The sequence below is a fragment of the Vulpes lagopus genome, chromosome 6 (assembly GCF_018345385.1).
Source record: "Vulpes lagopus strain Blue_001 chromosome 6, ASM1834538v1, whole genome shotgun sequence".
Taxonomy (NCBI): Eukaryota; Metazoa; Chordata; class Mammalia; order Carnivora; family Canidae; genus Vulpes; species Vulpes lagopus.
In genome coordinates, this window is record NC_054829.1 from 60,129,891 (window position 1) to 60,157,676 (window position 27,786).

The 27,786-nt window shown below is 35.8% G+C and overlaps 1 protein-coding gene across 3 annotated transcripts in view; it reads left to right on the forward strand.

Moving 5' to 3' along the window:
- Positions 1-27,786, forward strand: part of BAZ1A (bromodomain adjacent to zinc finger domain 1A) — a 90,316-nt gene that overhangs the window by 29,072 nt on the left and 33,458 nt on the right. For all 3 annotated transcript variants that reach the window (XM_041759346.1, XM_041759347.1, XM_041759345.1), the window contains 9 exons: positions 5,993-6,136; positions 10,892-10,993; positions 14,340-14,427; positions 18,214-18,348; positions 19,759-19,858; positions 20,321-20,487; positions 23,254-23,349; positions 24,012-24,150; positions 25,649-25,795. In XM_041759346.1, the coding sequence (XP_041615280.1) occupies positions 5,993-6,136; positions 10,892-10,993; positions 14,340-14,427; positions 18,214-18,348; positions 19,759-19,858; positions 20,321-20,487; positions 23,254-23,349; positions 24,012-24,150; positions 25,649-25,795 (1,118 nt within the window). The remainder of the gene's footprint in view (positions 1-5,992; positions 6,137-10,891; positions 10,994-14,339; positions 14,428-18,213; positions 18,349-19,758; positions 19,859-20,320; positions 20,488-23,253; positions 23,350-24,011; positions 24,151-25,648; positions 25,796-27,786) is intronic.

Here is a 27,786-nt window from a genome sequence, read left to right on the forward strand (position 1 = left end):
TTTAGAGATCCAAACAGAGAGGTAGTCCCTTAGGTCAAGCATGTCTCCCCAAGTTTCTAGTCTTCTTTCCTTCTACTGTTAGCTCTTTGTCTTCTACCCAAAATGCCTTGTAAATACTCTGTATATATTTCAGTTCTCAAATGTTTGATAATTTTACTTTAGAGAATTTGTATTTTGAGATACAAATTGGACTGTGACTATTAAAACCAACTTTTTGGAGAAAGGTATATACCTTTTTTTTTTTTTTTTAAGATTTATTTATTCATGAGAGACAGAAGCAGAGACATAGGCAGAGGGAGAAGTAGGCCTCCTGTAGGGAGCCCGATGTGGGACTCCATCCCAGGATCCCAGGATCATGACCTTAGCCTAAGGCAGATACTCAACCACTGAGCCACCCAGGTGCCCTATAGCATATTTTTATAAAAAGCTATTTCCATGCTTAGTTTGTCACTGTTACAAATTTATGGCTAACTTCTATGTCCTCTTTCTGTGCTTGGTGCTATTCCACAGACTTGCTTTCACTCCTAAGAGTGTTAACTTCACTAGCACTTTAGGAGCCTCTTGACTGCCTAGGCTTTGAGCTCTGAAATACCATTGGAGCAATTCAGTGTTTCTGTTTCCCCCTCAACTCCAGTAATAGAATGGAAGATTAGAAAGTATACGGGCTTCAGAGTCAAAGCTAAAGTTTTGGCTGTATTGTTACTGATTGTTTGTATAATCATGAGCAAATGATTTAACTTTTCTGACTCTAAAATTTTCATCTCTTGGAAAATGTATAACCTGTGGAGATGATATGAAGAGAGAAACATGTATAAGCCATGTACTTACCTGACATACAGGAAGTCTAATAATAAGGATCATCTTTTGATTATCAGCCTCTGCTCTGTCCTCAAATAATGGAGCATAACTTTAATTTAGGAAGCTTCTGTATCCTAAAAGACCCACTAGCTAGGTCTGAATTCATGATTCTTTAACCTTTTTTAACATTCCAATCTTTTTTGGACTCCGCTAGAACCAAGAAATTATAGCAAGTGGATTTAAAAGACATAGATTAAGTCTTTTTGTAAATCTATTAGAAAGTATTGACTTGACATCTTAAATAGTTAACTGAAGTTTAGCTAAGCACTATTGAGAGGCCTGGCCTTGATTAGATTAGCAAAAAATGCTAAACCTGTAGTTTGTGCAAAGTTAATAGCATTGGTAATAACTAGCCTAATGTATGTATAAAACATTACCTGCATTCTCAGTTATGTGTCTGTACTGTACTGGTTTGCTTCTTCCTTATTTTGTCAGAGAATTCTGTTTTACCTTATTTTTCTATTGGTTTTAGATAAATTGATTATTGAATTATTGTAGCTCTGTGATCCTTACTGGGGATCATAGACTATTCTCTCCAGTAGACTATCAGACTGTTTTAGGCACCACACCAACTATACCTGAGCCTATACATGAGTAGACCCATTTACTATGTTTTTCCTTCATGACTGCTACCATCATCACAACTTAGGGGTACTCACTTGGGGTCTACCAGTGAAAGCCATCTCTTTTTGTAACTTGAAGAACCTTGTCATAATGTAACTGAAGCTTCCTTCATCACCACAGGGAAGTCTGAGCATGTCATCCCTAAAAGATAGCCAGGCCCTTCAAAAGTGGGGCCCATTTGAGGTGAAGGGGCTTAGGTACAAACTTCTAGTTATAAGTAAGTCACGGAAATGAAAAGTGCAGCATAGAGAATATAGTCAGTAATGTTGTAATAACATTGTATGGTGACAGATGGTGACTACACTTACTGTGGTGAGCACTGCATAATGTATAGAATCGTTGAATCACTATGTTGTACACCTGAAATGAATATAACATTGTATGTCAACTATACCTCAATAATACATTTTTTTAAACTGGGTGCATTTGATTCCTTGAATATTTTTGTGCAGTTCATGTCACTAAATTACAGAACCTTTTTATTATTAGGTTACATAATTACCTAACATTTTTAATAGGATTTCCTGTAGTTGTTCCTCTTTAGAAACACTGGTTTATTTCTGCCAGCCAATGGTAAAAGTCAGCCTGCAGTTCTTTTTATACCATTTACATTTGCTATCAATTTAGGCTTGATAATTGAGCCTTCTTAAGCTTTATTGTTAGAACAGAAAAAGTTCTTTTTTTTAAATTATCATGGTAAAATAAATAAAAAATTTACCATTGTAATCATTTTTAAATGTATAATTCAGTGTCATTAGTACATTCAAAATGTTATGTAACCATCACTACTATTTCCAGAACTTTTTCATCATTCCAAACAGAAACTCTGTACCCATTAAGCAATAACTCCCCATTTCTCCCTCTCTCCAGACCCTGGTAACCTTTATTCTACTTTCTGTCTCCATGAATTTTCATATTCTAGGTACTTCATATAAGTGGATTCATACAATATTTGTTATCTTGTGTTTGGCTTATTTCACTGAGCTTAATATTTTCAAAGTCCATCTATGTTGTAGCCTGTATCAGAACTTCATCCCTTTTTGTGGCTGCTGTATATTCCACATTTTGTTTCTTCATTCACCTATTGGTAGACATTTGAGTTTTTTTTCCCACCTTTTGGTTATTGTGAATAAAGCCCTTCTGAACATTGGTATGCAATTATCTGCTGAGTTCCTGTTTTCAGTTATTTTGGGCATATACCTAGAAGTAGGATTGCTGGGTCACATGATAATTCTATGTTTAATTTTTTTTTTTTGGAACCACCATGTTGTTTTCACAGCAACTACATCATTTTATACTCCCACCAGCAGTGTGCAAGGGTTCCAATTTCTCTCTATCTTCACCAACACTCATAATTTTTCATTTTTATTTTTTTAATAATAGCCATCTTAGTGGGTATAAAGTGGTATCTCACTGCAGTTTTGATTTTATATTTCCCTTATGATTAATGATGGCTGAACATCTTTTCGCGTGCTTATTGCCATTTGTATCTTTCTTGGAGAAATGTCTGTTTAGGTCCTTTGCCTGTTTTTTAATTGGGTTTGGTTTTTGTTGAGTTATAGGAGTTCTTTATATGTTCTGCCATGTGTTTGGTTTGTGTGTCAGGGTATTGTAGTGTTATAGAATGAGTTGACAAGTGTTATCTCCTCTTCAATTTTTTGGAAGATTTTGAGAACTAGTATTAATTCTTTGAATGTGTAGTAGAATTTATCAGTGAAGCTATCTGGTCCTGGGCTTTTCTTTGTTGGAATGTTTTTGATTACTGATTTAATCTCCTTACTATTTATAGATCTATTCAGATTTTCTGTTTCTTCTTGGGTCAGTTTTGTTACTTTGTGTGTTTCTAAGAATTTGTCCATTTTATCTAAGTTACCCAGTTTGTCAGCATACAATTGTCCATAATCTTTTCTTATAATCTTCTTAAATTTAGTGCCAGTAAAATAAATCACTTCCCTTTTTTTTTTCCTCAGTTCTTTAAGAACAGGTTGTAAAGGAGTCACATACGATACTTGTAACCTATATAAGACTCAGAATGAGGGAAAATGAACAAAGAAAGAAGATATGATTTGAGGGTTGGATTCATCTACGTAGTCTACATTTTGTTGATTATTAAACCTTGGGGTGCTGTAAGACCAGTTGCTTTCTTCAGTTTGGGAATAGTGCAAAAATTTCGTGGCAGGAAATTCATGGTCCTGGTTTTTTCTGTGCCTAACAGCACTATTAGATATTTTAGGGCATACTCAAGGTGTTCTAAAGGAGAGTTAATAAACACACGATACAATGTACACTAATGAAAATATGTGCTATTATTTCATAAAAACTCACCAGCTTCCCAAAATGAATCCAGTCTGCATATACTGTTTGTCTTTCTGGAATTGTATGATTCTCTTTATTCTGCTGTAAGTGACAAAAATTAATTTTGGAAAAATATAGGCAAAATGTCAATTACCAGTTTATTGAATCAAAGGAAAGATTAAACAGCTAAACCTGAGATGAGAAAAGCACAGCTAAGTCTAAGGAAGAACAGGAATAAGAAAATTGATTGTCTCTAGTACCTTTGCCATCTCTCCTCTCTTCTTTTTTTTTTTTTTTTTTTTTAATTTTTATTTATTTATGATAGTCACAGAGAGAGAGAGAGAGGCAGAGACACAAGCAGAGGGAGAAGCAGGCTCCATGCACCGGGAGCCCGACGTGGGATTCGATCCCGGGTCTCCAGGATCGCGCCCTGGGCCAAAGGCAGGCGCTAAACCACTGCGCCACCCAGGGATCCCTCTCCTCTCTTCTCTCTTGTTGGCTTTATCTTCTCACTGAACAAATTACCTGCTTCTCGTGGCAGGAAATGTGGTTGCCCACCGCACCAGAATTTTATATCTTACAAATTCTATGATGGGAGAGGGACTGATTTTTTACTCTGTAGATTCCAAATTGTAAAATCTTGGAAAAGATTGGGGCACCTGGGTGGCTTAGGTGATTAAGTGTTTGACTCTTGATTTTGGCTTGGGTCATGATCTCATGGGTTGTTAGATTGGACTGCAGCTCAGGGGGAGTCTGCTTGAGATTCTCTCCCTCTGCCACCCCTTCCCCCACAACTTGCACACATTTTCTCTCACCCACTCTCTCTCTCTCTCTCTAAAAATAAATAAATCTTTTAAAAAATATAATCTTAGAAAAAATGTATTGGCTCAGCAAAAAGGTGCCCACCCAGTATCAACTCTGGCCAGGACCTTGTGGGAACATGACAGCCCTACTAATAGCCATGTAGAAAGAGGTAGGGTATGGGAAGAATGAAGTTCCTAGAAGAATGGGGATGGTGAATAGACAGTTTAATGAATGCCCATAATGTATCAAAACTTGATTACGGTACATAAGATGACCAAATGAGTGATACCACTTTTTCTCAGATAAAAGGGATTTAACCCTATTGATAAATGTACCTGTATGTACTTGAGATATTCTTAGTTGATAAAACCTCCCCCTGGATTGCCTAAGAGTTGTAGAGATGCTATACTTAGAATTCCAGCAATACACGCTCTCTCTCACTCCCTACTGTACTCTGCTTTTGTTTGTTATTCAGTCTTTTTTTTAACAACTTGAGATACATTTCACATAGCACAAAATTCACACATTTGAAATATACAGCTCAGTGGTTTTTGATATATTCATAGTTGTACAACCATTACTATAACTAATTTTAGAACATTTTCAATACACCAAAGAGAATGTCCATGCCTATTAGCAGCCACAACCCATTGCTGTCTATTCTCGCCCTCTTCCCTTTCCCATCTACTTTCTGTCTATGGATTTGTCTATTCTGAATATTTCCTATAAATGGAATCGTATCCTATGTGGCCTTTTATGTCTGATTTCTTTCATTTAGCATAATGTGTTCAAGGTTCATCTGTGCTTCATTTTAATTTTTGTGGTGAATGATATTCCGTTGTATGGATATACTACATTTTAATTATTAGTCACAAATTGGCAGAGTAAAAATGAGACCCAGAAATATTTCAGTTGTGGTAAATATGTCTGAAATTGCAGCCCATAAAATCCACATAGAGTGGGCAGAGGTAAAGGAACTCAAAATAGAGGTAATAGAACTAGTGAATAGGAAGTTTTGTGACATCAGAAATGCCAACAAAAGTACAGTGATAATAAAAAAGGTTATTATGATCAGGAGAACTTCAGAATTTAAAATGCTGGATGCTATGAAAAACTGTGAGACTCAATCTGTATAATGACATATTATGCCAGTATTTGATTTTCTAAGCAGTAACTTTAATTAAGAATGTAATTGCTAAGAATCTTGATAAGTTGACCTTGTATTATTTTAAATTGTATCTAACCTTTGTTTAAATTGGATGTCACAGATTTTCTGTTAATTTGGTTACATCAGAGTCATAGTTTCTATAAAACAAAATAACTTTTCAGTTCAGAATAATTAGGTTGTCCTGTAATGTTTGATTATAAAATGTCAAATAATTTGCATTTTTAATGTATCATTTTCTTTCAGGTTACAATGTAGGATTTTGGAAGTCCTCCCTCCATCACATCAAAATGGCTTTGCTAATGGACATGTCAGTAGTGTCGATGGAGAAACTATCATCATCAGTGATAGTGATGATTCAGAAACACAAAACAGTTCTTTTCAAAATGGGTAAGTGGTTTTTATTAATTTTTAAAATGTATATCAGATTAGCTAATGATACCCCATTGAAATAATTTTCTGTTTAACCCTTCTCTTTTTCCATTGTAATAATACAGTGTAAAATCCATCCAAGTGATATGGTTCAACAATACGCGTTAGAATTTACAAAATTGAAAGTATCTAGTTAACTCTAGTCAGCTGCTTAGGAGTAATTGAAGTTCACCTCATTCAGTTACACCTATACATTCCAATTTAGTTTACTTTGAGAAAATTCATTCTGTACTCTGATTATTATACTTAATCACTCTATGGTGCATATGATAAAGAAACTAACCTTCTGAAGTTCAGTCAGTTGACAGCCTGGGTCAGCTGAGTACTCCTGGAAAAAAATCACACAAGCACATGTAGATTGGCATTGTCTACAGGTAAATTTAAAATCTCAGCTAAGTCTTCAACTGGTTAAAAGTTTCCATGTTTTAGCTCCACTCCCTCCTCTGTTCTCCACAACTGCTATTTAAATCTTTATTGCTCTGTTCTGTTCCCTCTCTGCCTTTTAGGCATCTCAAAATTAAAAATGTTTTTTCCGGTATGTCTTGTGTCTTTTTCTTCCCTATTGTCAGTGAACAGTACTATAATATTCTAATAAGACACCTGAGGCCACTTTAATTTTATTTTTTAAATTTTATTTATTTATTTATTTATTTATTTATTTATTTATTTATTATTTATAGCATAGTTGGCACAAAATGTTATATTAGTTTCAGGTTTAAAACAGTGATTCAAAAAAATAAAATAAAATAAAATAAAATAAAAAAATAAAATAAATAAAACAGTGATTCAGGGGATCCATGGGTGGCTCAGTGATTTAGTGCCTTCCTTCAGCTCAGGGCTTGATCCTGGAGTCCCAGGATCAAGTCCCACATCAGGCTCCCTGCATGGAACCTGCTTCTCCCTCTGCCTGTGTCTCTGCCTCTCTCTCTCTCTCTCTCTGTGTCTCTCATGAATAAATGAATAAAAATCTTTAAAAAAATAAATAAAAATGAAAAATAAAACAGTGATTCAGGCTTCCTGGCTGGCTCATTCTATAGAGCATATGACTCTTTATCTCAGGGTTGTGAGTTCAAGCCCACATTGGGCATAAAGCTTACTTAAAAAAACAAAACAAAACAAAAAAACAGTGATTCAGCATCTCTTTATACTTAACACTGTACAACATAGTGATTCAGTTCTTAAACTTATGCTCCCTACAAGTATAGCTACCATCTGTTACAATATCATTGACTATATTCCCTATGCTGTACCTTTGTATTCCTGTTCTTATTCATTCCATAACCAGAAGGCTGTATCTTTCACTCACCTTCACCCATTTTGCCCATTCCTCACCCCTCTCCCCTCCATTGACCATCAGTTTGTTTTCTTATCTTAGTTCTGATTCTGCTTTTTGTTTATTTATTCATTTGGTTTGTAGATTCCACATATAAGTGAAATCATATGGTATTTGCCTATCTCTGACTTACTCCACTTAGCATAATTCCCCCTAGGTCTACCCATGTTGTTACAAAACAAGATCCCATCTTTTTTTATGGCTGCCTAATATTCCACCGTGTGTGTGTGTATTTATTTATTTATATTTTTAATTTCTTGAGGAACCTCCAGACTGTTTTTCATAGTGGCTATACCAATTAACATTCCTATCAACAGTGTATCAGAGTCCTTTTTTCTCTACATCCTCACCAACACTTATTTCTTGCCTCTTTGATTTTTGCCATTCTGATAGGTGTAAGGTTTTGGTTTGCATTTCCCTGATTATTAGTGATGTTGAGCATTTTTGTTGTTGTTGTTGTTGTTGTTTTAAAGATTTTATTTATTTATTCATGAGAGACACAGAGAGAGAGAAAGAGGCAGAGACACAGGCAGAGGGAGAAACGGGCGCCACTCAGGGAGCCTGACATGGGACTCGATCCTGGGACCCCAGGATCAGGCCCTGGGTTGAAGGCTTCACTAAACCGCTGAGCCACTCAGGCTGCCCTGAGCATTTGTTTTTAAGGAGGCTGCACTTCCATTGTGGAGCTCAGTGTGGGGCTTAAACTCATGACCCTGAGATCAAGACCTGAGCTAAGATAGTCAGATGCTTAACCAACTGAGCCACCTAAAAGCCCCAGATGTTGAGTATTTTTTTAAAGATTTATTTATTTTGAGAGAGAGAGAGAGAGAGAGACCAACCGTGTGTGCATGAGCGGGGGGAGGGACAAAGGAAGAGGACAGAGAGAATATCAAGCAGATTTCCCTGCCAAGCAGGGAGCCTGACACGGGGCTTGATCCCACCACCCATAAGATCATAACCTGAGCCAAGATCAAGAGTTAGACATCCAGGCACCCCTTGAGTATTTTTTAATGTGTCTGTTTGCCATCTATTAGTCACAGTCATGGTTAAGATCACTAACTTCAATTTAATATTCTAGCTATTTAGGCCTAGGCTTTAGGAAGCAAGGGAGAAAAATTATTAAAATGAGGTTTCTTTTTAATATTATATTTTAATTCCTTTTTTATAGGTGAATCCATATAAGAAGCTGTTTCTGTTGGTCTCTACTAACTACTTCCTTGGAAAGAATCCAGTTATGATTTTATTCTATATAGAGTTTTGTGTAAGCGTTATAGCAAAAATCCCATAAGAATATCTTCACTGATTGGAAAAAATGTTTTTGATTATATTATGCTTTATCTTCAGACATAAATTTCATGACATAGCAAGAACAAAAAATAATTTTTGTATGCAAAAAATAACATTTTTATAGCCTTAATACCCTTTAAGTGTATAAAATGGTAGTGGTTAATTGCTAAGTTAGCACCAGTTCAAAAAATGATTTAAAGATAAAAAATCAGGTCTCTTGTTCTTAAACAACTGCTACTGATTCATTAAAACCTGCTTTTCTTTTTCCCTCTTATCATTTCAAGAAATTCGTATCAGTATTGGGAACTCCTATCATATTGCTTTCTGAACACTTGGAATTCTCTCTTTGATACGTTCTCTTGGGACAGTGCTTTTCAAACCACAGGTTATAGCCTCATGTAGGTTGTGAAATTAATGATGAACTTTAATGGAATAGAAAATATTAGACTGCACTCCATATAGTCAGAGTGAATGATTGAGTATATTTCCTGGTTTCTGTGTATACTGGGTCTCAATGTAAAGATCCTTGGTCTGACAACTAGGAACTTACTGCTGTTAAAGGTAAATACTTCAGTTTTATTTGTGTGATTATCTCATACTTCCTTTTTGTGCTGAGTATCTCCCCACCCACTACCTCGTGTGTGCTGTATCTAAATCACTTTGACTATATCTGACCCTCATTGCTGAATGCTCCCTTTATCATCCTTTCATATCATTTTCTTCTCAATAATCATTATTTAATCCCCGTACATACGCATTTGCTTTCACAGAGGCAGCTTTTCAAGAATCCAATCACTTGTCTCTTCACTGCCACCACTAGCACCCTAGTCTGTACTGCCATCACTTCTCACTTGGTTCATTGCATGTTTGCACTCTTGCCCCACATTCTGGCAGCCAGAGTAACTTCTTTCTGAAGTGTAAGTTAAATCATTATCTCCGCATTATTCAGTATCCTCTGGTGTCTTTTCAGAGTAAAATCCAAACCCTTACTGATGGCCTATAATCTGGCCCTTCTGTTTCCTCTCTTGACTGGATCTTTTATTCTTATTTCTTTTGCTTCTTGTGCAAACCATGCCCTACTTCCACTTCAGGGCCTTTACACATCTCTTCTCTCTTCCTTTAAACTCCTTTCCCTAAGATTTTTCTCATGAATTGCTCCCTCTTTTCTTTTAGATCTCTGCTTAAATGTTAACTTTTTTTTAAGATTTTTTAATTTATTGATTTGAGAGAGAGACAGAGGGAGCACAAGCAGGGGCAGAGGCAGACAGAGAGGGAAACAGAGACACAGACTCCCCACTGAGCTGGGGTCCTGATAGAGGACTTGATCCCAGGACCTGGAGATCATGACCAGAGTTGAAGGCAGTTGCTTAGCCATCTAAGCCACCTTAGGCACCACAATTGTTAACTTCTTATCAGGCCTATCTGGTCAGTGTATCAGGACTGTCACTATACAAAATAGAGTACCTCCACCCTGCAGTGTATTCTTCTAATAGCACTTAGCACCTACCCTGATGTATATTTTTGTTTGCTTACATGTGTCTCCCCACTATGTTTCTATTATGTTCACTACTTAATTCTTATTATTTAGTTTTTGGCATGTTGTAGGCTCTTAACTATTTATTGGACAGATAGATGAATACATCTTCAAAGGAGAGATAAGATGAGAAGTTGGTGGAGGCAAGGATTAAATGCATAGCTTCTGCCAGTTCTTAAAACAGAGTAAACTACATTATCTCCACTTTTGCTCTTGGATTACATAGCTATTAAGAAGAAAACTTAAAAGAAGATCCAAGGGCTATTTGTTTACAAATTTATCCTACCTAAACTGGGTACTCTGTGCTTATTTATCTCTAGTTAATTTCCTCACACAGGAAAATTTATTGAATGAATAAAATACCTACCTAACTTAAAATAGTGCTTTGTGCTATTTTGGCTAATAGAATGGTGAGGGATTCAGTAACTTATATAAAATCCTAGGTAAACTAAAAATACATTAGATTCTGTTATAGTGTGTTCTTAGAAACTAGATTTCCACTTAAAATCTTACATTTTTAAACAAATTATTAACTGCTTTGTATCTTTGCTCTTTTTAGGAAGAAAAAAGATGCAGTTGATCCCTTATTATTCAAGTACAAGGTGCAACCCACTAAAAAAGAATTGTATGAGTGTGCTATTGTTAAAGCAACACAAATCAGGTAAAACTCAGTATCTTATCTATGCTGGTTTAAAAGAGAATGATTATATTCAATTAAGATTTGCTATAGAACAAACAGTGTTGCATGTGATTGTTCCCTTTTTAAAATAAATGTACACTTACAGACTGATAAAATGAATCCTAATGGACTCCATGAGCCCTTTGTAACTAACCCCAAAGTGTCTTCACTCTAAAAAATTAAGAAGGATCCTATTTATGAGGTACTTCTCATGAGAGAACTCAATTTTCAATGCTGAGAAGACTGATGGTACTTAGAAATACGTAATTTGTAATATTCATTAGACACAAACATCTGATCAGTCTCTTTCCATTCCCTAAGAAAGTTAAGTAGTAACAAATTAGTATCTTCAAAAATTCCTGTTTGAGGGGTGCCTGAGTGGCTCAGTCAGTTAAGCATCTGACCGTTGATTTCAACTCAGGTCATGATCTCGGGGTCAAGAGATTGAGCCTTGTGTCAGGCTCCATGCTTAGTGTAGAGTCGTGCTTGAGAGTCTTTCTCTCCCTCTCCCTATGCCCCTCCCCCTGCTCACACACTCTCATTAAGTAAATAAATCTTTTTTTTTTAAATAAATAAATAAATAAATTCCTATTTGAGTCCTAATCAAAAGAGAGGGGTAATGAGTGGTTAATATTTAAAAGTATTCGCTTTAGGTTACACAGATCTAGTTTAGGACAGTACCCTTTGTTGCCTGCTGGGGTTAGGCCCTTAGTCATCTGAAAGTAAGTTGACATTATCAGCCAACTATCAACTTGCCACCTAGTAGTCAATCTTGTGTTTCATTTGATATAAAATGATTTTACTTGGGGCACCTGGGTGGCTCACTTGGTTAACTGTCTGCATTCGGCTCAGGTCATGATCCCCAAGGGTCCTGGAATTGAGCCCCACACTGGGCTTCTTTCTCAGCAGGGAGCCTGCTTTTTCCTCTCTCTCTCTCCTCCCTACCACAACTATTTGTGCTCGCTCTTTCTCTCTCTCTCTCTCTCTCTCTCTCAAATAAATAAAATCTTAGAAATAAAATGATTTTACTTATTCTCATATACCTCTTATCCCCCCATATATATATATATATATACTCATGAGTCCAAAAGAAAAGTGATAATAAATGCTGAGTGAATCCTGAGATACTCTAAGGAGATGTGTGTAGTTTTGTGTTTGGTTGGGTTTTGGGGACCCATCATTAATTTAAGATCTTTGGAGCATTCTGCATCTTATTTTATGTTGAAAAACAGTATTCCCAAAATAATGCTTATAGATTATTCACACTTTTTTTGAACTTTTTTTTTAAGTAGGCACCACACCGAGTGGGGCTTGAACTCATAACTGTGAGATCAAGACCTGAGCTGAAATCAGGAGGCAGACACTTAACCAACTAAGCCACGTAGGTGCCCCTAGATTATTCAGATTTTTGAATTTGTTTAATTTATGGGCAAATGAATAGTAGAGACCACCAATTTTTTCCTTATTCGTAGTTTTATCTTTTTTTGGCCTTTAGTTATTCAAGACACGTTCTTTATATAATTTCCTTTAATTCATTTTTCTATTTACTTTTTTATTTACACTTTTTTAAAAGATTATATTTATTTATTAATTTGAGTGAGAGAGTGAGTGGGGATTGAGGGGAGCAGAGACAGAGGGACAAGCAGACTCCATGCTGAGCGCAGAGTCCAGCACAGGACTCCCATCTCACAACCCCAAGATCACTATCCCAGCCCAATCAGGAGTCATATGCTTAACTGACTGAGCCACCCAGGTACCCCTTGATTTATACTTTAAATGTAATTCTCCTGGATCTTGGTTACAGTTTTAGTAAGTAATTTCTTTCTTAATGGGAGAGCCAAAGAATGATAAGGTAAGAATGTTATACATGATAATAGAAAACTTAAATGACTTGCAGCTCTTTGTTAGCATCAACAGATAGTGCTGCTGTATAATGAAGAGATGGTACTATTTCTGTAGGAAGACTTGATATAACAGTAGCACTGACAAGTAGAACTTTCTGCAAAAAATGGAAAGTTATATGTGTGCTGTCCATTATAGTAGCCAGTAGCCACATGTAGCTATTGATCACTTGAAATGTGGCTAGTAATGGTGAGGAACTTAACATTTAATTTTATTAAAAAACTACATGTGGCTAGAAGACGCCATGTAGGACAATACAATTCTTGAGGACTAGTATATTTATTCACTAGTCCACAGTTAATTACCTTCTTATTGCCATCTACTGTATATATAGTACTGGGATATCACAGTAAACCAATCCTTTCTTTCATATAGTCCTTTCTATAAGAAAAGAATATACATTTTTGAGGAGGCTACTACTTTAAGACTATATTGTTTATTCACTCTTAGAAGCTTTTGACTTGGCTTTCTCTTGAAAGGAATACATTGAATTCAATTAAAACATTTAGTTTGTTTCCAGAAATTTCCCAGAAATATTTGGGTGTTGGCGGTGGGGGGGTGTTTGTTTTTGATTTGATTTTGATGGTGTTTGTTACCATTGTGGTTGCTGTTTTTGAATTTGGGGGCAAGGAAGAGTCAAAAATAGCATATTTTTATAATCTTAATTCTAACTCTCTTTCATTTTAATTCCATGAACTTTTGGCTGCCATATGAAAGTTAAATACAAATATTTTGAAACATGTTCAAGAATGTTCACAATATGCATTTGAATGTTGACTGATTTAGTGTTATGTGATATCTGGTAGTTTACTGATTTTAGTCTTTTAAAGAATTTTAGGGGCATCTGGGTGGCTCAGTGGATTAAGCATCTGCCTTCAACTTGGGTTGTGATCCTAGGGTCCTGGGTTCAAGACCCATGTCAGACTCCCTGCTCAGTGGGGAGTCTACTTCTCTTCTTTTGTTCCCTGCTCCCTGCTTGTGGTGTCTCTCTCTCAAATAAAATCTAAAAAAAAAAAAAAAAAAAAAAAAAAATTCTATGGTTATATTTTTAGAAAGGATCATCTCATTTTCTAAAATTTGGTTTTACTAAATAGTGTATTTAGTAATAGCAATAAATACACTAATAGTGTATTTAGTGTATTCCTTGAGGTTTATTTGATTTCTAAGTGATTCTTATGCAGCAAATGTGTATCTTATGTTTGTAAAGCACATTTATAATAGATCCACTCAAGTTGATCTTATAACATTCAACATAAATACTTCTGTATAAAGTTTCTCATAACTTCTACATAAATACTATTGGAAAATGAAATATCCTTCTTTCCTAAACTTGAATTTGAGATTGTGGATTTATAGAGATTATGGAGTTTGAAATGAATTCTTTGATACTAACACTTCACTCTTTTTCCTCCTTTTTCCCTGGTAGCCGGAGAAAACACTTATTTTCTCGTGATAAATTAAAGCTTTTTCTGAAGCAACACTGTGAACCACAAGATGGGGTCATTAAAATTAAGGTAATGAGAAGTGAAATTATTTATTGGAAGGAGGAGAAAAAAAGGAGAAACAGGTTAAAAAGAACATCAGAAACCAATACTAAGCAGATGGATTGTATTTTATTCATTATCATTAAGGAGAAAAAATCAAGTTTAGAAATCTCACATTGTGAAATAAATAAGTGGTAAAGCTAAGACTATTTTTTTTGACTGAGAAATATTTAACTCCTTTTGAGAAATACTAAGTAAAACATCAGTAAAAATGGGTAGTGAGATGTATGCATGTGTCAAAAGTCAGCTACTAAATGCTTAAGATTTGTGTATTTCATAGTTAATAGATGTTACATCAAAAGAAAAGAAATGGAAAAAAAAGGAATATATGAGTTTTATGTGAAAATTATCATTTCAAGTCTCTACAGACCAAGATAGATTATTTAACAAATAAAACTGGGACACCTGGTTAACTTGGGAGAAACGAAGTTAGAACCAACTCAAATGGGGCAGGGAAGGAAATAAAGCAATTATTAATGTTCTGCATGTTGAAGTACTTAGGAAGAGCAAAAGAAAAGAAATTCCAAGGATAAGCCTGATTTGACGATATAAGTTTAATGTAGGTTTATAAACATCACAGGGGTGCCTGGGTGGCTCAGTTGGTTAATAAGCATTTGATTCTTGATTTCAGCTGGGGTCATTATCTCAGAGTTGTGAGTCAGCTGGAAGATTATCTCCCTCTGCTGCCCTCTCCCTACATGTGCGCTCTCTCCCTCCCTCTCTCCCTGTCTCCCTCTCCCCCTCTCCCTCTCTCTGATAAATAAATCTTTAAATAAAAATGAAAACATCATGAATAGATTTCAAGGGCAAGTGCTAGAAGAAAAATACTTCCAGTAAATACAGTGAGGAGCTCAAATCAATTAGAAAAACACAAATATCCCAGTAGAAGAATAAACAAATAGGCATGATCAAAATTCATAGTGAGTGATATATAAAAACTTGAAAACATAGAATCATCTGAAATAATTTTGTTAATGTAAGCATATTTATGTTTTTGTCTTGATAAGAGAAAAAAGCTTAAATTGTGCTCACTCTGTAGCTTTGAAAATCACGGATAGCCGTGTAAAAAAGATGCTTACAAAGAGTTAATGATTCAAATACTTGAGAAGTGGCTAGAACTGTGCTGGCACTGGTAGGCAGTCAGTCAATATGAAATGAGTTGTAGTATGTGTATCATAAATAGCAAGTTGGCTAATTTCCCTAATTTATAAAAATCTTATGTATCAATGAACAAAAACAACCTAATTGGGGAAAAAATGGTAGAAAGCCTCAGCAGTTTTACACCAAGGAAAATAGTCAGTAAACATGAACAGAAGTTCACCTTTATTTAATAAAGAAATGACAAAATGACAGTAAACATTCTTCTCTTAGAGTATAACAAAAGATTATTAGCAGATATCTAGTGTACTTGCACACACAGAAATAACAAAGTTTTAATACCTGATGTGGGGCAACCCGGTGGCTCAGCAGTTTAGCGCTGCCTTTGGCCCAGGGCATGATCCTGAAGTCCCAGGATCGAGTCCCATGTTGGGCTTCCTGTATGGAGCCTGCTGCTCCCTCTGCCTGTGTCTCTGCCCACCACCACCACCACCACCACCCCCCCCGCCGCCCGCCCCTCTCTCTCTGTCTCTCATGAATAAATAAATAAAATCTTAAGAAAAAAAAACAAAACCTGATGTGGTAAGTGTAGTCTGCTATTAAGAGTACTGCAAGAGGGCATCCCTGGTGGCACAGCGGTTTAGTGCCGCCTGCAGCCCAGGGTGTGATCCTGGAGACCCTCGATCGAGTCCCACGTCCGGCTCTGCATGGAGCCTGCTTCTCCCTCTGCCTGTGTCTCTGCTTCTCATTCTCTCTCTGTGTCTCTATGAATAAATAAATAAAATCTTAAAAAACAAAAAAAGTACTGCAAGAACACAAAGATGTATTTGTTTATTGTGTATTATGGATGTGTGAATGAGGAACATTGGCAATTAATGTATTAAAGCCTATTTTGACCTTTTGTGAGCATATATATTTGAGAAGAAACCACTCATATGCTTTATATTCATATTTAAAGGGCAATCTGTATATTCAGGTGTGATTTACGTGGGATAGTCAACTACCATCTTAATAGACTTTAATGTAAAATCTTAATAGATTCTTGATTTATTATGATAGCCAGAACTGATTGAATTTTAAATGTTAAAAGCTATATTCTACCAAGATTACGATTATTACACAAAATTTAATTCCCAGTTGAAATATTTCTGTTTTAACAATTTAAATTAAAAAAAAAAAAAAACAATTTAAATTTTTGTATCATGGGCAGCCCAGGTGGCTCAGCAGTTTAGCGCCTGCCTTTGACCCAGGGCATGATCCTGGATACCTGGGATCAAGTCCCGTGTCGGGCTCCCTGTGTGGAGCCTGCTTCTCCCTCTGCCTGTGTCTCTGCCTCTCTCTCTCTCTCTCTCTCTCTCTCTCTCACTCTGTCTCCCATGAATAAATAGATAAAATCTTTAAAATAAATAAATTTTTGTATCACTATTTTCTTAAACATTTTCTGAAAAATATTTCTGTAAGTGGCATGTTTTCTTCAAGAGAAAGGATAGTGATCTTGGCTATTAGACCAAAAATAATCTTCAGAATTACTAGCCAAAAATAAAAAGTTTTGAGTTGGACATGGATGCAAGTGAATAAGTTCTGAAACTTTTAGATCTAGCAATTTTCCTAACATCACACAACTTCTGGTAAAAATGAGATTGACTTCTCTGAACTTAAAATTCTAAATTGAAACTTGATAAGAATTTATCAGCATTTCTCCTTTGCCAGATCAACTTTAAAATTTGATACATAAAGCCTTTTTTGAAAAAATAAGTTTTATTACCCCCATTAGGGGGAAAATCTTAATGTTCCGCAATTAGGAAATGATTGAGAAAAATTTATTGGGTTAATACAGTAGATTGGTAACGTTAAATATGTGGATTACTTATTTACATAGAAAATTCTGTACAAAATTAGTCAAAAGCAATGCAAACCAAAAAAGATTACTGTGTAAACATAATTTTGAAATAGTTTTAGAATTTAAGAAACTCTTGAAACATTCTTGCATATTTTATCGGGGGGTGGAATCCTTTGAATTGAATCGTGGTTTTCTTTCTGGTAAAGCTGACTGATGATAAATCAAGTAAACCAGCTAAAATGTATAACACTGGATAAAGAAGAGATGGTGTTGTATCACACACACAATGGAATATTACTCAGCTATCAGAAAGAATGAAATCTTGCGATTTGAAACAACACAGAGGGAACTAGAGGTTATTATGCTAAGCATAGAGGAAGACAAATACATGATTTCACTCATGTGGAATTTAAGAAATAGATGAACATGGGGAAGGGAAGGAAAAATAAAATGAGAACAGAGGGAGGCAAATCATAAAGGACTCTAACTCTTGGAAACAAACAGGGTTGCTGTAGGGGAGGGGGGCAAGGGGATGGAGTAGTTGAGAGATGGGCATTACAGAGGGCACTTGATGTAATGAGCACTGGGTGTTACATGCAACCGATGAATCAGTAAATTCAACCCCTAAAACTTAAAAAAAAAAAAATAGGGAGAGAGAATTTAAAGATGTGTGTTACTGTATATTAACACATGAGATTCTAATGTTTAGAATGTTCCACTGTTTAACAGCAGTCATATGACATTTTAGAGCGCATCTCTATAAGGCTTCCAAATGGTGTTATTACTGTACCCTATGTCTTTTTTTTGTTTTTATGAAGGCATCATCTCTTTCAACATATAAAATAGCAGAACAAGATTTTTCTTACTTCTTCCCTGATGATCCACCCACATTTATCTTCACTCCTACTAATAGAAGAAGAGGGAGACCTCCCAAACGAGTATCTATTAGTCAGGTAAGTAGAGAACAAATAAAAGCTGCATTGTAGCTCTTAATAAAACTGTTGATGGGATACCTGGGTGGCACAGTGGTTGAGCATCTGTCTTTGGCTCAGGGTGTGATCTCAGAGTCCCAGGATCGAGTCCCACATTGGGCTTTCTGCATGGAGCCTGCTTCTCCTCCCTCTTCCTATGTCTCTGCCCCTCTCTCTCTCTCTCTCTCTCTCTCTCTGTCTTTCATGAATAAATAAAATCTTAAAAAAAGAAACTGTTGAAAATCACAAGCAGTGTTTGGTTCCCCTCACCCACATAGCCTTAGGAAGGAACACATTTCTTTGTGTACAATGTGTGTACTGTATGTTGATAACTGCTTAGCAGTGAGGCTTGTGGAAGTTTTAAGTGTGAATTGGACATACCTTTAATGCCACAGGGATTTTATACCAAAGTGGAAGCAAGCATGTAAGCAGTTACCGAAACATAAAGCAGGAAGAAGCGCAGGGAATAAATTATGGGATTGAAACATGAAGAGCATTTAAAAGATAAAAGATAGTAATAATATTATACTAAGCAGGTTACAGACCATTATTCTCACAAGAAGTACAGTAAAAAAATCTTTTGACATTTTTTAACATTGACCATAAAAATGTTTTTGACATAAGCCTCTTTTATAGTTGATGTCTACACCATTTAGTTTTATAAGGTACTTGGAAATTTTGTTTTGTTTTTCTAATGCATATTTTTAAGATTCTCCTTGTTGTGTTTCCTGGGAGCTTTCTGTGCTAATTTGCAGAGCTATAGAACTAACTCATATTCTGTATGTTGCTATGATTAAGGTTATCAAAAGTTCAGTTATGCTTAGAAATAGAACCTTATTGTACTATAAAGAAAGTATACTTGATGAAAGTTTTAAAACTTTTATTACGGGAAGCCCGGGTGGCTCAGCGGTTTAGCACCGCCTTCAGCCCAGGGCCTGATCCTGGAGACCCGAGATCGAGTCCCACATCGAGCTCCCTGCATGGAGCCCGCTTCTCCCTCTGCCTGTGTCTCTGCCCCCCCCCCCCTCTCTCTCTCTCTCTGTGTGTCTCTCATGAATAAATAAAATCTTTTAAAGAAATAAAGATTAATAAATAGAACTTTTATTAAGAACAAGCAGACCGGGACCCCTGGGTGGCGCAGCGGTTTGGTGCCTGCCTTTGGCCCGGGGCGCGATCCTGGAGACCCAGGATAGAATCCCACGTCGGGCTCCCGGTGCATGGAGCCTGCTTCTCCCTCTGCCTGTGTCTGTGTCTCTGCCTCTCTGTGTGTGTGTGTGTGTGTGTGTGTGTGTGACTATCATAAATAAATAAAAATTAAAAAATTAAAAAAAAAAAAAAAAGAACAAGCAGACCATCAGTTTGTAAAAGTTTAAAGTCCCTTTGTTTTTTTAGGAGGACAGCGTTGCTAATAAACAGACTATTGCAAGTTATAGGAACAAAACTACTAAAGAAAAAGACAAACTTTTGAAACAAGAAGAAATGAAGTCACTGGGTAAGTTTTAATATTCTCTCCAAGAACTGTTTAGGTAGAGAAAAGAATTTTTCTGTGTTTGGTGGAGGGTATTTCTGAAATGGCATGTTTCTGTTATTTGGGGTTCTTTGTTTAAGCATAGTTTTCTCCCTGCATCTATAGACTTTTATGATAAATGAGATGTGCGTTCATCTCTTAAGAGATTCTGCTTTTCTAACAAGGTGATACTTTGCTACTAGTCTTAGGGCCACACTTAGAGTAGCAGGACTTTGAAAGGCAGGTATATGTTCCAGTGCAGTAGTTTATCTTAAACCCAGTCAACCTGCTTTCCCATTTTAATCACCTGCTGGCTCCCTCCAGCAATTTACAGCCCCTGTGACTCTACTGATCACATTTAACCATTATTTCAGGGATTCTTCTGTTACCTTAAAAAATGTGTTATTTTCTGTCTGTGAATAGTTCTAAGTTTGATCTTCTCCACAGCTTTTGAAAAGGCTAAATTAAAAAGAGAAAAAGCAGATGCCCTAGAAGCAAAGAAAAAAGAAAAAGAAGATAAAGAGAAAAAGAAGGAAGAATTGAAGAAAATTGTTGAAGAAGAGAGACTGAAGAAGAAAGAGGAAAAAGAGAGACTTAAAATAGAAAGAGAAAAGGTATTCATTCAAGTATATTAGCTATGCTCTCTATATAATAGTGTTTTGCATATTTAAATTCATGGTTAATTTTCTTTTTTTAATTCATGGTTAATTTTCAAATGCTTTTACCACTTTTATTTATATTTCTAGTTGTACATAGAGTGCTGATAAAGTTACTGGTTTAGCTTTCTTTTGCTTTGGAAAATTTAATGAATAATTTAGAGTTCAATGTATATATACATATGCCTTTATACCCAAAACCTCTTAAGTACAATTCTTTCTCTTTTTTAAAGATTTTATTTGGGATGCCTGGGTGGCTCAGTGATTGAGAGTCTGCCTTTGGCTCACGGCATGATCCTGAGTGTGGGGATAGTCCCACATTGGGCTCCCTGCAGGGATCCTGCTTCTCCCTCTGCCTATGCCTCTGCCTCTCTCTCTCTCTCTGTCTCTGTCTCTCATGGATAAATAAATAGTCTTTTTTTAAAAAGATTTTATTTATTTATTTGAGAGAGAACACAAGTGAGAAAGAGGAAGAGAGCACAAGCAAGAGGAGGCAGAGGGGCAGAGAGAGAAGGAGAAACAGACTCCCCACTGAGCAGGGAGCCCAACATAAGGCTCAATCCCAGGACCCTGGGATCATGAGCTTCAGGCAGCCACTTTACCTCCTGAGCCACCCAGGTGCCCCTTAATACAATTCTAAAGTACATTTTCTTCATTATTTAGACTTCCAAATTTATGGAAGATGATATCCATAAAACTTGCAAAAGTAAAATACATAATTAGAAAAATACAATAGAATCTACAAATATCAAGAATATTAGTGTTACTCTCCTTGAAGAACAAAGTATCTATAAAAATAGATTTTTCAGTAAATCTTTTATTAAAATCTTTAGTGGTATATATTCCTTAGAGAATTCTGTGGCTGGTTTTCTCCTGAGTCAGTAAGTGTCATTCATTTTCTAGGATATTCACAAATAGCCCTAGCTGATCTTATTACACCCTGTGCACATTTAAATTGCCTCTAGTTTCTTGAGCTATTTCAAATAGGCCATTGGGATGGATGTGGAGGTATAATATATGTACACTCAAGAAAATGTAGAGGACAAGAAAACCACTTGTAATCTAAATGTGGTTATATTTAGGGATAGCATTTAAAATTTTTTTTTATTTATTTGAGAGAGGGGATGGGCAGAGGGAGAGAGAGAGAGAATTTCAAGCAGACTCCCTGTTGTGCATGGATCCTGATAATGGGGCTCTTTTCCCAAGACCCTGAGATCATAACCTGAGCCAAAAACCAACAGTCAGATGGTTAACAGGCTGAGCCACCCAGGTGCCCCTAGAGATAGCATTTTTTTTTTATTTATTTATTATAGTCACAGAGAGAGAGAGAGAGAGAGAGAGAGAGGCAGAGACACAGGCAGAGGGAGAAGCAGGCTCCATGCACTGGGAGCCTGACGTGGGATTCAATCCCGGGTCTCCAGGATCGCGCCCTGGGCCAAAGGCAGGCGCCAAACCGCTGCGCCACCCAGGGATCCCTAGAGATAGCATTTTTTAACACTTGAATTTATTTCTAATCTTTATTCTGGGCCTTAAAAAAGATGCAGCATCTGTAATTTTGTAATTTTTCTGTTTTGTTTAATGTTGAACTATTTCTTCCTGGTATTAAGTAATAAGTAAGGTGGGATTTTTAGTAACTGCATGATAGTTAATCAGATAAGTACAGGTAAGTGCTTTAAAATTTTTTGCTCATCAATAATGGTACCCTATTCAAATTTATGAATTAAAAGTCTTTACTGTTTTTCGATTTTGTCCCTGGATAAATTCATAGAAGTAGAATAATAAGTCAAAGGGTAAAGATATTTAACACTTTTTCTATACACATACATAGATATGTGTTTGCTAAACATGCTTATTTTACACCCTTAGCAATAGTGAATGAGAATACCCATCTTATGGGGTGTAGGGGGAAGACTTACTATAGCAGACTACTTAAAGCACAATTAGTAAGTTCTGTAACTATCTCTAGTCGTTTTATGTTGAAAATTTGATAAGTGCACATCTGTTACCTCCAGTGGTCCTGAATTTCAAAGGAAGAGAATAATACTAACATGTTAGATATTTGTTGGAAAATAATTATAAAATATAGTATAAAATAAAATGTTTTATTTGCACTCTGTTTTATTGGAGATTTTTTAGGGTCATTATTTATCTTCCATTGTAAAATACCAGAACCAAAAAGTAAGGGTATCAAAAGACCAAATGAGCAAGACTGATGACCTGGATTAAAAGAAAAAAAAAAATCTACCAACTGTGTTCTGATACTGCTTTTACTTACCCGTCCCTCTGTTCTTAGGCTATTAGGTTTAAATGAATCTTGAAAATAACTAGGTTACAAATATGGGGGGAGGTTTTATTTTAGGTACTCTAATAATTTGTTACCTTACTTTGTCAAGATTCAATTGATTTGAAGTAGGAGAAGAGCCCCTATAGGCAGTCAGATTGAATTAATATTTATCCAGGGACTACTCTGTGTGAGACATTTTCCATCTTTGTAGCAATTGTGTTAGGCAGGCATTGTTTTGATCAGTGGTTCTAACACTTTACCATGCATCAGAATCACCAGAAAGACTTATTAAAACATCAACTGCTGGGTCTCAACCCGAGTTCCTTGTTGAGTAGGTCTGGTTTAGGGCCCAAATATTTGTAATTTTTACAAGTTTCTAGATGATGCTGATGCTGCCTTATAAAATTCTTATACAAATTTTTATTAACCTTTTGTTTTAGGAAAGAGAAAAACTACGTGAAGAAAAGCGAAAATATATGGAATACTTAAAACAGTGGAGTAAACCTAGAGAAGATATGGAATGTGATGATCTTAAGGTATAAGTATGTTATGTGATATTTCACACCCATACTCTATGTGCTCTGTGGCTTTGTTGATGAAATTTTTCTTTCTTTTTAATAGTGGCTTCTTCATATTTAAGAAGAAATAGCTAATTAACCAAATGCAGTATTTAAGAGTTCTGAAGCGACACTGTTAGTAGTTTATAACAAACTTTGATAATAATTCTCATTCTGCAGATATAATTGGTCATTTGTATGATCGCCGATAATCCAGTATTATCATTTCATCTCAGTTCATAAGGAATCTCTTCTAAATTTAGTAGATGGTAGATTAATTCTATTCCATGTCCTAAGGAGATCCTGCTTTAAAGTTAATATTGATGCAGCTAATGCCTTGATCTCAGAATCTAGGTTAAAAGTCCCTTTTAATTAGAAGTGTTGTCAGAAATACACATCAGCCCAAAGCTGTTCTTAGTTTGGTAAAGAAAAAAGTCCCTAGTGACTGTGCTTTAGTAAAGCTGGCATAAGGCCAAGGCAACCATAATCTTATAAGTTCCAAAGTTGATTGTGATAAATATCCAGGGTTGAGAATCACTAGTCTACCTGAAATAAATCTTACTCAGTAAAAAGTATATATCTACCTTTTACAGTTTTCTGTACTTGACTTAAATAGTTATATAAATTGTTTAATCTTCCAGGAACTTCCAGAACCAACTCCAGTGAAGACTAGACTACCTCCTGAAATCTTTGGTGATGCTCTGATGGTTTTGGAGTTTCTTAATGCTTTTGGGGAACTTTTTGATCTTCAAGATGAGTTTCCTGAGGGAGTAACCCTAGGCAAGTGCTATTGCTATGTTATAGTTCACCCTAAAATTAGTAGCTTAAAATAATAAATCATTATCTCTCAAAGTTAGAGAGATAGAGTCCCTGGAACTAGCCGTCCAGCCCTTTCTTGAAGTCTCTCATGTGGTTACAGAAAGTGGCTGGGACTGGAGTTTTCTGAAGGCTTACCTGACTGGGTGGGTGTTCAAGATAGTTTCCTCATACAAATGCCTGGTGCCTCAGTGCTCCTACATATGGCATCCCACTCCATCAGGATAGCATATACTACTTATGTGGTATCTAAGGGCTCCAAAATGAGAGGACAGAAACTGCCAGTCTTCTTAAAGGCTAGGCTTGGAACTACAAACCTTATTTCTGTCATATTCCATTGGTCAGGCCTGCTGGGATTTAAGGGAATGAAGGGATAGATTCCTCTTCTTGAAGGTTTCATGGCTTATGGAAGTTCAGGGGAGAAAGGAGTTGACATCAGCTGCATTTAGAGACAAGTTACTGCCTACCTTTAATTTGTGATTCTGTATTGCCTCTGTACTTTTACTTTTATAAACATCATAAGAACTACATTGAGGAGGGCTTTGAATCTCATTTTGGATTTTTAATTGTCAAATAGCTAGATAATTTTCTTAAAATAAAGCCCTCAAAGACAGAATTATAATGCCATTGTTATTTTAATAAAAGTATATTCTTCAGGAGGGCTTTTACATTCCCTCAGTTTCTCTTTATGAGCAGAGTGAGGCATGAATCATTGTGCCTTACAGACCAAGGTCTAAACAATGCTGGTTTAGGTAAGATAAATTAGATAAGAAACATTTATGACTTGGATACAATATTAAGATTACACCTAATACTAATGATTACCTCTCCTTTGCACTACTTGGTAAACAGTAATGTCCCACATAGCTCTTGAGAACAGTGGGACAACAATAACAAATCTTTTTTGAGTTGTTATTCAAATTAGAATAAAATCATGATTTTTAATATGTGCTTTAATTTGCACCTAAAATTTAAACTTAAAATGAAGGGATCCCTGGGTGGCGCAGCGGTTTGGCGCCTGCCTTTGGCCCAGGGCGCGATCCTGGAGACCCGGGATCGAATCCCACATCGGGCTCCCGGTGCATGGAGCCTGCTTCTCCCTCTGCCTGTGTCTCTACCTCTCTCTCTCTCTCTCTCTGTGACTATCATAAATAAATAAAAATAAAATAAAATAAAATAAAATAAAATAAACTTAAAATGAAATATTGTATTGATCTGAGGAGGCTAATTTTGCTTTTCTTGAATGTAGTGATTTTGGCTTATGGTTTTATTATATTTCATTGTAATCATTATAATTTGTTTTTTTATTTTGCCTTGGATAATACTCTACTTTGATAAATAGACACTTAAAAAAATCATTACACAGGCTGTTGTTTGATTAAAATGTTTATTATTCCAATGGAGTTGTTTTTTTCAGTACATGAACGGAACTTTAAATTCATTTTAAACATTTTATTCACAGAAGTGTTAGAGGAAGCTCTTGTAGGAAATGACAGTGAAGGCCCACTATGTGAATTGCTTTTTTTCTTCCTGACTGCCATCTTCCAGGCGATAGCTGAAGAAGAAGAGGAAGTAGCCAAAGAGCAAATAACGGATGCTGACACCAAAGGTCAGAATTCACTATTATTGCTGATTGATAGTAGCTTTGTAGCTTTGGAACTGATTTTTGAAGGTTATTTTAAAATTTACCTTGATTTTACAGTTACAAAATACAACTGTTCATGTTCCCCAATTCTTGAGTCATATATGAACAATACATTATCAGTTTCATAAAAACTAATGTATCCTGTTTCTGATGACCTTAATATATCTACTCCCATCCCACAATCTATCTTGCTTTTCATTCCTTTAGATTTCCCCTATGATTTAGGAGCATTACAGATGTCATTGACCAGCATCTCTAATTCCAAGAGATTCTTCTAAATGGCAATGATTTTTTTTGCCTCCACCTAGGAAATACTTTAATTGTTATCATTACTTTAAATTGAAAATGCTATTGCTGATTTCATTTGAGATGTGACAGTTTGTAGATAAGAGTCATGTAAAATTTAATTTTTTTATTTCACCAACAGTTTGAACTAGAAATTTTGCTGTTTAAATTCTATGCACTTAAATATCTAAAGTCAGTGTATGGCACATATTAATGTAGGACTAATTCTTGGAGAAACCCTTTCTTATTTTTAAAACAGAGTATGATCACTATTTTGTTTAGAACTTACTTAACCAGAGGAATTGTTAAGCATTTGTATTAAGAGATTGATTTGCTTCCTGAATCATACTCTCTGTGAACTTTGCCACATAAGAGATTTAGGATCAGAAGCCTTTTTAAACAGTACTTAAGTGTATTTGCATAAAAATTCACAATAAGAAATAACTTTTGGGAGACATTTTGTTAGCATTCTCTATACAAAAAGATGGGACATTGTTGCATTCAGATAGTATTGTTGACCTTAGATAACTTGAGCTTGTATTTTTATGCCTGGTCCCTGAAGCAACAGGATGATGATAAATATGCATCTGATGTTGATTATCTTTTTATTTTACAGCCTGAGTTCAAACAAAATATATTCTCTAACTTGAGTGCTAACCACCATAGGTCCCTTATCAAGGTCATTTTAATAGTGTTGTCCCTTTTATCATCTCAGATGACTAGTCCATAAAATGAGACTGAACTAAAGGGAAATTAGAAGGGCAAACCATTGATAAAAGTCTAAAGATTTTCTGAGATAACAAGTACCAGCACTAAAGATGCATTATCTAAGAAAATGTAGTAGATACTCATTCATTTAGCCATTAAGTTCTTTTAATGACCAGTAACATCACAGGGTTATGGACCAAGTTCTGACCATAATATAAGGTATAAATTTGTATTTAATTCAGGATTTGAGGCGGACGAATTTTGTAGTTTTGTAATGACAAAAAGTGGGGTGACAAGGAAGTTATGTTGGAAAATCAGATAGCATAAAGAAAAAATATATGTGACTACTGGCATTTGTATTGCCATTGTAAGTTCCTTTCATGATTTGTTCGATCTGTAATTTTTACAGCTCTAATCCTGTATAGGACTATCTATACATACTAATACAAGGTCTACCTCTGAATAAGTATTGGTCGTTAAATAGAGGTTTTAGTGTTCCTTTTAAAGCTATTTATTTAAATGTTAGGGAGAGGAAAAAATATGTTTTGGAATTTTTCCACCCTTTTTCACTTCCCTGTTGTATTGGCTGCATTTTACAGTTATTTCAGTTATAGTAGGGACCCTAGGCTATTCTCCCAAGTATTTTCCTCATGTTTTCCTCTCGCCGTAACAAAAAAACTTTGCCACAGTCCTTTCTGAAAGCAACAGATGGGGACGCCTGGGTGGCTCAGCGGTTGAGCATCTGCCTTTGGCCCAGGGCATGATCCTAGAGTCCTGGGATCAAGTCCCACATCGGGCTCCCTGCATGGAGCCTGCTTCTCCCTCTGCCTGTGTCTCTGCCTCTCTCTCTCTCTCTCTCTCTCTCATGAATAAATAAAATCTTTAAAAAAAAAAAAAAAGCAACAGATGTTAAACACTATATATGCAATATTTCATTTACCATCCTTGTTGTATAAATAGGT